The sequence below is a fragment of the Micropterus dolomieu genome, linkage group LG07, assembly GCF_021292245.1.
Source record: "Micropterus dolomieu isolate WLL.071019.BEF.003 ecotype Adirondacks linkage group LG07, ASM2129224v1, whole genome shotgun sequence".
NCBI lineage: Eukaryota > Metazoa > Chordata > Actinopteri > Centrarchiformes > Centrarchidae > Micropterus > Micropterus dolomieu.
The window spans coordinates 443,209-453,510 of NC_060156.1; the positions used below are offsets into that span (position 1 = coordinate 443,209).

Sequence of the window (10,302 nt, forward strand, 5' to 3'; positions counted from 1 at the left end):
GTGGTGTAAATTGAGAAGAGAAGGGGCCCAAGCACTGAGCCTTGGGGCCCCCCTGTGGAGAGGCAGTGGGAGGAGGATAATTGTCCTTGCCACAAAACTTAGCTTTAACTTTAGTAATCACCATGTATACTGTAAAACAATGAGCAAAGGGCCGGTCATTTAACAAAGATTATTTTATTTAAATCTTTACATATTTTAACTGTTTTGATTGCTTTACTATTCTTCAAACCAATTTCAATGTAATGTTTAGTTTATATCTTAAAATGTGCTAAATGTCATTTCTTCTTAAACCATTTGCACTAAAATGTTCCATATATAATAAAGAGTTAAAAATATATTCTTTCACAATCACTATCAATCTTTAATAAAAAAAATATAATGTCTCTTTTCCACAAAGTTCTAGATGAACCAGCCAAAGCTGAGAGGCTCACCTGGGGGCGGCTCCAAAGGCGACGTGATGACGCAGTGGACTGTACGTGGGCCGTCAGTTGGCGCCGTGCAGATGCAGTCAGAGGTGAGTGTCCGCTGCTGTTGAATGAACCGTCCACGTGAGGGGACTCGGTCCGCTGTTTGTGCCCCGCTGTGGACACAGTTTACCGGGTTCCTTCTGGAAACAGCCGGTGCTGTGCTCCGGTGCTGCTGCCGGAGGCTGTCAGCGGCTGTGAGACCGGGAGACCGGGGTTGTTTTTAGCTGGAGGCGCAGAGCTAGTTAGCTGCTAGCTGCTAACAGCCGGTGAACAGCAGTTCTGCTGTGTGTTTGGCTAACAGAGCTAACGGAGCTAACAGCTAACGGACCTAACGGAGCTAACAGAGCTAACAGCTAACAGAGCTAACGGAGCTAACAGTTAACAGAGCTAACAGCTAACAGAGCTAACGGAGCTAACAGTTAACAGAGCTAACAGAGCTAACAGAGCTAACGGAGCTAACAGTTAACAGAGCTAACAGAGCTAACGGAGCTAACAGTTAATAGAGCCAACAGAGCTAACAGCTAACGGAGCTAACAGTTAATAGAGCTAACAGTTAATAGAGCCAACAGAGCTAACAGCTAACAGAGCTAACAGTTAATAGAGCTAACAGCTAACAGAGCTAACAGAGCTAACGGAGCTAACAGTTAATAGAGCCAACAGAGCTAACAGTTAATAGAGCCAACAGAGCTAACAGCTAACGGAGCTAACAGTTAATAGAGCTAACAGTTAATAGAGCTAACAGCTAACAGAGCTAACAGTTAATAGAGCTAATAGAGCTAATAGAGAGAGGAGGATGAGCTGTAGTTGAGGCTGAATATTAAGAGCTCTATCTGTCAGGAAGGTCCAGCTGAAATACTTTCTACTTCACAACTTGTCTCTACTGCTTACTTTATATAAAATAATAAAACATTTTTCAGGGGGTAAAGAACAAAAACTTTTTATTTGATTTATTTAGGAACAAATTATTTGAGTGACTACCTGTTACTGAATTAACCTCCTGTTTTAAAATAAATCTAGTAATTATATCTACTTTCTACTCTGTTGGGAACTTTAATCTGTTTTCTGTGTTAAATCTTAATCTGTGAGGTAACCTGCAGATGAATGTAGAATATTTCCCTCTGAGGCGTGAAGGTGGAGAGGGCAGGAGTACAAAATTAAACTTCAGTGCAAATACTCAAGCTAAGAGTGGACATCAGTAAATGCACGAGAAAGACACAAAAGTACAGTGAAAGGCCCTAAATATGAAAGCAGACTGCTCTAAAGGAAAGCTTCAGTAATAAAGTAAAGTTTCCAGAGTAAAAGTATTTGCAGCTGAAAGTGTTTAAAGCTGGTAGTTTACAGCTCGGCTACTATATTTCAGAGTGAAATACTGCGTGTAGATTACATTCAGAACAAGACCACAGAATATGAGTCATGTTTTAAACTGAAACCACAATATTTTATGGCCTCGTTTCTGGTGTCAGAAATAATCCCAGCAGAGAGAGCGAGTTCATGTCAGGTCTTTGTTTCTGTCAGCAAACAGTCAAGAGTCTTCACTGACTCCTCCAACCGGGTGTCCCAAGGTCACAAACACACTGTGACCCCCTCCCCCCACGCTGCGACCACCAGGGCCCCCCGCACCGTAATCGCACCGTGACCAGCTTGAACCCCCCCGCCAGTTTTCTGACTGACAGAAAATGTTTGTTAAAGAGATTAATGGTGAGTGATCAGCACTCAGGATGTTGTGAGACTTCAGGTACAGATTCACTCAGTAACTCCGGGACAGGAAGTGAAGGCAACACAAGGCCTCCGTGCTGCTCGTGGTCGACGTGTCTGACGTACAGATCAGATAAACCGCTGCGTCCTTGTTGGCTCTGAGACGTGAGCTGCGTTGGTGACTCGTTATCACATCAACTCTCAAACGCCGTGATGGTATCTGAAGCTGACATGAGTCAGGAGTTATAACAAACCCCCCCACTGTTATTTAGACAGGGTATTTCCTGCGTAGAGAATCATGAGGCGGCGCCTCCAGCTCCGACAGACTACTCGTCTTCATGCTGAACAGTTTTCTAACAAGCGTTTCTGACGATTCCAGAGAGGAGGAACAGAGCCGTCTGATTGGCCGAACTGCAGCAGCAGAAAGTGTTTATCGTGCCGTCCGTGTTTTAATATCGTTTCACTTCATTGTGTTGTTCACGCAGAGATGGAGGGACGTAAAGCTGCTGCTGTGTTTTAATATTTCCACATTAACGAACATCAAGACGACTGGCTCTTTTACTGAGAGCTCATCATTTAGCTTGGTCCGAGGCCAGGCCACCCCCCCCCCCAGCAAATAAAATGTGTACATTTTAAAGTTAGCAGCATTAATTTGGTGACTTTAAAAGCAAAAGAAAGAGGCCGGCTCTCTGAGGAACTTTGCACTCCTGTTAAATGATCTGTGGCCAGTAAACCAGTCGACCATAAACAGACTGGACAGATATAAATGGTGATGAAACAGCAAGAAAATCAACTGATTTATTTAATGTTTTTCCATAAATCAAAGAATTATTTGTAAGTAACTTCACGTAACAGGTTTTATTCTTCCTGTGAATATAATCCAGTTAGTCTTATTAATGCTGTGTTAACACCTTATTTTGAAACCGTCTGTCACATGTGTATCCTCCATCCTCGCGCTGCTTCCACCAGCTCCGACGCAATTTGATGAATTAGATTGGATGTTGTTTTACGTATCGTAGAAGATTTAATAGCCTCTCTCTCTTCAGGTACACACCTGTTACTAAGTGAGAATAAAGGGTGTTCTTGGGGAGAACGTTCTTGCTAGTCGTTCTTGGAAGAATTAACTTTTAGAGTCAGGAGCGCACAGAACGCTGCTCAGCGGTTGTCTCGAGTCAGACGCCCAAGTGTGCGGGCATCCGACTTTACAGCAGCGGTGCAAAACACAGCGTTAGAGGTTTTTAATGTTGATATATTTTCATGGCGGAACATGTCAGCCTGCGGCGGGCCGCCGTGGTCTCGTTAATTAATGGGAAACACCGAGAGGTAACCAGGTCATGTGACCTGCTTCAGTAACAACAGATCAGTAAGATGAACATTTAATGTCCAGGAGTTGACATCAGCTGCAGGAGGAGCCTGAACTACACATGGAAACAGCTGATGTTAGATTAGAAATTGACACTTTTATGTGGTATTTGATTTCATGTTGAACAAAATAACTTGTGCAGGATCATTAGTACCATGCACGTATAACCTGCGGGGAAAAACACTATAAACCTGATTTTGGGACAAAGTCCTCAAACTGATTCATGCAGGTTTTATGTCCCGGTGACCAGAGAAAGTGCAGTTCTGGCTCTCTGCCAGACCTGATCCTGTTTGTCCCAGATAACCTGAGGCCTCACCAAGATGGCTGCTGAGTGGCGGGCCTGTAAGGACTTTGACCACCTCACTGATTAATGAAAAAAATTCTCTAGTTTTACTGAAACTGGATCAGATCTGATGGATAAAATATTGTCCAGTTTTTCCTCCGATGTCCTCCGTGTTGGTGTTTCCACCTCTAACGTCAGCACTAAGCTCTGGACCGCTGGTTCAGCTGGTAACAGCTGCTACTCTGTTAGCAGCAGCTAGCGGTTACTGTAGCGTTAGCAACAAGTGAAGCTATCTGTCCGTTAGGGCTGGACAATAAAACAATAACAATATAATAAATGTTCAATAAATATTCAATAAATGTTTGATTTAATTCACTTAAATCATACACAAATTAGGACTAAACTTTTGTATTAAGATGTTTATTTTGTGGGGGAAAAGGGACTGAAAAAAGCTTTTACTTTATTTTACTCATGCATGTTTGTTGACAAAGATTTTATCATGATTGTTTTGAATGTTCTACCTCAGATTTGTGAAGAGATCCACTGTTTGGCATCAAGTGTTGACAAAAAATCAGCCTTTAAACTCAAAAGAAATAACAATTTGATACTTATCGTGATAATTATCGATACCGAAAGATATGAAACTTTTTATCGTGATAACAGTTTTGGCCGTATCGTCCAGCCCTACTGTCCATCAGGAAACTTGATAAATCACAGAGTTAAAGCTGTTGTTAAAGCTCTTTCTGAGAGACACTGAACAGCATCCAGCTCCAGGAGCTCGTACGAACGCTTCTCTGGAACAGGGCTGGTTTATGGAAACATTCATGATACTACGATGTGAAGTCACATATAGCGCTTTTTGGCATTTGCACTGCAGGTTTATATATGAAAGAGGAAACGATGGGGCTGGAGCCATGCTGAGCTTTAGTCATTTTATCATTCTACAGCACCTTTAAACAAAAATGTTAAAACCTCACTGACTCAATTCAGTTCAATACAGTTTTATTTATGTAGCGCCAAGCTTCTCAAATATTTCTATATTTTATAGATACAGTATATGAAAATATAAACAGTGAATGATGAGAGCGACCTTGTAAAGCTCATCATGCTGAGTGTTTTTGGACCTTTTGGTTCTCCGGGCCCTCGGCCCTCAGAGACCTCGTCTGTGTAATTACAGTGTGATTGATGATTAACTCTGATTATTATACAGTGAGCTGTGAACCGCTGCTGCTTCAATTAACAGAAGAAAGTCACATTAATCCTCTAATATGAGATCAGAGCTGCGTTACATGTTCACAAAGGCTGCAGGACACGTTATTAGTCCGTCTGTTATTTGATCCTGGCAGGTTTCATTCTGAGGAAGACTTCTCTGAAGGAAATCTCATTTATATAATTATTTAATGAATCGCTCACTGGGCTGACGTGATGTGAGGAGATTTCCTTTAATCTCAGCAAACTCAGGATGTTTTGATGCCACCACGGAAAATATTTCAAACGTTTCACTTTCACACGATGTGTTTATTACTGTGACATATTTTCTCGTTATTACTGCATTTTATCGGGTTATGTAAACTATACCGTTATCCCCCACGTATTTTCATTTTTGATGAATCTGATGATTAACTTTTTTAAAAGTCACAGAACAGAAACAGTTTTTTCTCACAAGCCATCACTCTGATGAACAGCTGAGACGCGAGTTCAGGAACAATATAGTAATAGAACTGGATAGTAACATAGTAATGTGCATATCCACCTGGATCAGTTTACCGCATGTTATTGTTATTTATTAGTATATACTCTCATGTCTCTCTGATAATGTACAGAATAACCCCTTCACAATATTTTACTCCGGCTTCCTTTGCACTTTGCTCTCACTTTACTGTTGTCTTGTTGTCTCGCTGTCTACACATGTTGTTGTTTGTGTGTTCTTCACACTGTGTGCTGAGCCTTTTGTTTGCTTGCTTGTTCTGTGCACATCTAGAGCAACGTACAATCCAAAGTCAAATTCCTAGTATGTCTTTAACATACCTGGCCATTAAAGCTGATTCTGATGTTATAATCAGTTTACTGTTTTATAAAACTGGGCTGTTGATATTGACTACCAGCTATGTACAGTGTGCTAAACTCAACAACCCAGGTATAATCTAACGTAAATATAGCTATCATTATTAGCTAGGCTCCTTACATGCTTGCTAATAGCTTTTTTTTAATGTGAGTCTCGCAGGTATCTGCCTGATATCCGTCTGATTGGCAGGTATCCGTCTGATTGGCAGGTATCAGTTTGATTGGCAGGTATCCGTCTGATTGGCAGGTATCAGTTTGATTGGCAGGTATCGGCCTGATATCAGTTTGATTGGCAGGCATCCGTCTGATTGGCAGGCATCCGTCTGATTGGCAGGCATCCGTCTGATTGGCAGGTATCAGTCTGATTGGCAGGTATCAGTTTGATTGGCAGGCATCAATCTGATTGGCAGGCATCCGTTTGATTGGCAGGCATCCGTTTGATTGGCAGGCATCCGTTTGATTGGCAGGTATCCGTTTGATTGGCAGGTATCCGTTTGATTGGCAGGTGTCCGTCTGATTGGCAGGTGTCCGTCTGATTGGCAGGTGTCCGTCTGATTGGCAGGCGTCCGTCTGATTGGCAGGCGTCCGTCTGATTGGCAGGCATCAGTTTGATTGGCAGGTATCAGTTTGATTGGCAGGTATCGGCCTGATATCAGTCTGATTGGCAGGCGTCCGTCTGATTGGCAGGCGTCCGTCTGATTGGCAGGCGTCCGTCTGATTGGCAGGTGTCCGTCTGATTGGCAGGTATCGGCCTAATATCAGTCTGATTGGCAGGCATCCGTCTGATTGGCAGGCATCCGTCTGATTGGCAGGCGTCCGTCTGATTGGCAGGCGTCCGTCTGATTGGCAGGCATCAGTCTGATTGGCAGGCATCCGTCTGATTGGCAGGTATCCGTCTGATTGGCAGGCGTCCGTCTGATTGGCAGGCGTCCGTCTGATTGGCAGGTATCAGTCTGATTGGCAGGCATCCGTCTGATTGGCAGGCATCCGTCTGATTGGCAGGTATCCGTCTGATTGGCAGGCATCCGTCTGATTGGCAGGCATCCGTCTGATTGGCAGGCATCAGTCTGATTCGCAGGTATCAGTCTGATTGGCAGGTATCAGTCTGATTGGCAGGTATCCGTTTGATTGGCAGGTATCAGTCTGATTGGCAGGTATCAGTCTGATTGGCAGGTATCAGTCTGATTGGCAGGTATCAGTCTGATTGGCAGGTATCAGTCTGATTGGCAGGTATCAGTCTGATTGGCAGGTATCAGTCTGATTGGCAGGCATCCGTTTGATTGGCAGGTATCAGTCTGATTGGCAGGTATCAGTCTGATTGGCAGGTATCAGTCTGATTGGCAGGTATCCGTTTGATTGGCAGGTATCCGTTTGATTGGCAGGTATCAGTCTGATTGGCAGGTATCAGTCTGATTGGCAGGTATCAGTCTGATTGGCAGGTATCCGTTTGATTGGCAGGCATCCGTTTGATTGGCAGGTATCAGTCTGATTGGCAGGTATCCGTTTGATTGGCAGGTATCAGTCTGATTGGCAGGTATCCGTTTGATTGGCAGGTATCAGTCTGATTGGCAGGTATCAGTCTGATTGGCAGGTATCGGCCTGATATCAGTGTGATTGGACGTGTTCATTGTATTGATAAATCACAGCACTCTCGTTCTCTTTCAGTGTTTACGATTTGACTTGAATTATCTTTGAGATTTGCACAGAGCGTGTTTGTTTGAATCTATGAACTGTGTGACCTAAAAGACGTGACGACTAATTGAGAGAAATCAGTAATAAAACAATAATGTTAATGAGTGTGTGTTAGCGTGCTAACATTAGCATCATTACCATGTTGCTCTGGTGGAGAGTGCACAATGTGTAGTGGTGAGTGTGCACACATGCACAGTGTGTGGAGGCCTATGTAGTGATGACTGTGTACTGGTGATTGTGCTCGGAGTGTCAGACAGCATGATGTCACCAGGATGAAGCAGTGAATTCCTGCCCACAGACTCAGAGCAGCAGACATGAAGAAGCAGAAAAACATTTCCAGGTTCCACTCACTGAGTGCAGTTTAGTTTCCAGCCTCGCTCTGAACGCCTGACTCATCGCTCAGCTGCTGTTAACCCCTCGCCGCCGGCTGCAGCGGGGGGATTCCCTGCCGGGGGGAAAGCGGTGACATTAACCCTTTGTTTCATGTGTGTCGGCAGCCTTCCATGTTTGCAGCAGTGGGCGAGGAAAGGTGTCTAGGTGAGATGAGTCTGCGAGTCTGGAATCCCCCGGCGTGGTTTACAGGGACTGTTTGAGTTCAAGGTGGAATGATGAGTCCTCTGTGCTGATCGATTTCACTTTTTCTAACCACCTGCAGATCAATCACAGCCATTCCTGCCTCATTCCTCTCTGCGTACCTGTTTCCTGGCTGCTTATCGACTCGCTGATCTTTCTTATCGTTCTTATTTACCTTCCTTTGTTTTCTTTTATTTACCAACTTTATTGGATTGTTATTATCATCAGTTGGTTATCATTACAGTTAATAATTTATTATTATTATTATTACTCGACTTTCCTCGTTCAGATTTTTTACTTTTATTGTTCATTTGATAACTTCTCTTTTCAAATTTGCCGTTACTGTTTGACCTTTGTTGTCTTTTGTCATAACGTTTGTCATCTTTTGTATTTTATATGTTTTGTGTTTGTCATTTATTTATTATTTATTTATAAATAAATAAATAAAGGGCTTTAAGTCCTTTACCATGCTGGTAAATCTATGAATTATACTTTGGTGCTCGTTGTTTCCATAAAATGAACTAAACGATTGAATTTTGGAGAATCTAACCGATGTAAAGATGTGTCCATCCTGACAAAAGTTTAAACATCTGAGCAGCTCAAGCAGGCGACCCGGTGGGCTTTAAAAGGTTTTATACATCAGAGAACGACACAAAAGATCTGCACATTTTCACTTAGCAGTGTCCTCCCTTTTGTTGCCAGCGGTTTAGACATCAATGGCTGTGTGATGTGTTATTTTGAGGGGACAGCAGATTTACACTGTTATAGAAGCTGCATGCTCACTACTTTACACTGTTATACAAGCTGCACACTCCTTACTTTCCACTGTTATACAAGCTGTACGCTCACTACTTTACACTGTTATACAAGCTGCACACTCCTTACTTTCCACTGTTATACAAGCTGTACGCTCACTACTTTACACTGTTATACAAGCTGTACGCTCACTACTTTACACTGTTATACAAGCTGTACGCTCACTACTTTACACTGTTATACAAGCTGCACACTCCTTATTTTCCACTGTTATAGAAGCTGTACGCTCACTACTTTACACTGTTATACAAGCTGTACGCTCACTACTTTACACTGTTATACAAGCTGTACGCTCACTACTTTACACTGTTATACAAGCTGTACGCTCACTACTTTACACTGTTATACAAGCTGTACGCTCACTACTTTACACTGTTATACAAGCTGTACGCTCACTACTTTACACTGTTATACACTCACTACTTTATACACTCACTACTTTACACTGTTATACACTCACTACTTTATACACTTACTGCTTTACACTGTTATACACTCACTACTTTACACTGTTATACACTCACTACTTTATACACTTACTGCTTTACACTGTTATACACTCACTACTTTATACACTCACTACTTTACACTGTTATACACTCACTACTTTACACTGTTATACACTCACTACTTTACACTCACTACTTTATACACTCACTACTTTACACTGTTATACACTCACTACTTTACACTGTTATACACTCACTACTTTATACACTCACTACTTTACACTGTTATACACTCACTACTTTATACACTCACTACTTTACACTGTTATACACTCACTACTTTACACTGTTATACACTCACTACTTTACACTGTTATACACTCACTACTTTACACTGTTGTACACTCACTACTTTATACACTCACTGCTTTACACTGTTATACACTCACTACTTTACACTGTTATACACTCACTACTTTATACACTTACTGCTTTACACTGTTATACACTCACTACTTTACACTGTTATACACTCACTACTTTATACACTCACTACTTTATACACTCACTACTTTACACTGTTATACACTCACTACTTTATACACTCACTACTTTATACACTCGCTACTTTATACACTCGCTACTTTACACTGTTATACACTCACTACTTTATACACTCGCTACTTTATACACTCGCTACTTTATACACTCGCTACTTTACACTGTTATACAGTCACTACTTTACACTGTTATACACTCACTACTTTATACAGTCACTACTTTCCGCTGTTATACAGTCACTACTTTACACTGTTATACACTCACTACTTTACACTGTTATACACTCACTACTTTATACACTCGCTACTTTATACAGTCACTACTTTACACTGTTATACA

General features: G+C 42.0%; 1 protein-coding gene across 5 annotated transcripts in view; it reads left to right on the forward strand.

Annotated features, from left to right (window-relative positions):
* The first annotated feature begins 417 nt into the window (after window positions 1-417).
* Window positions 418-10,302, forward strand: part of gtdc1 (glycosyltransferase-like domain containing 1) — a 45,343-nt gene continuing 35,458 nt past the window's right edge. For 4 of the 5 annotated variants that reach the window (XM_046053731.1, XM_046053732.1, XM_046053733.1 and 1 more), the window contains exon 1: window positions 527-661. In XM_046053731.1, the coding sequence (XP_045909687.1) occupies window positions 536-661 (126 nt within the window). In that variant the 5' untranslated portion in view covers window positions 527-535. The other variant, XM_046053734.1, reaches the window with a different exon arrangement.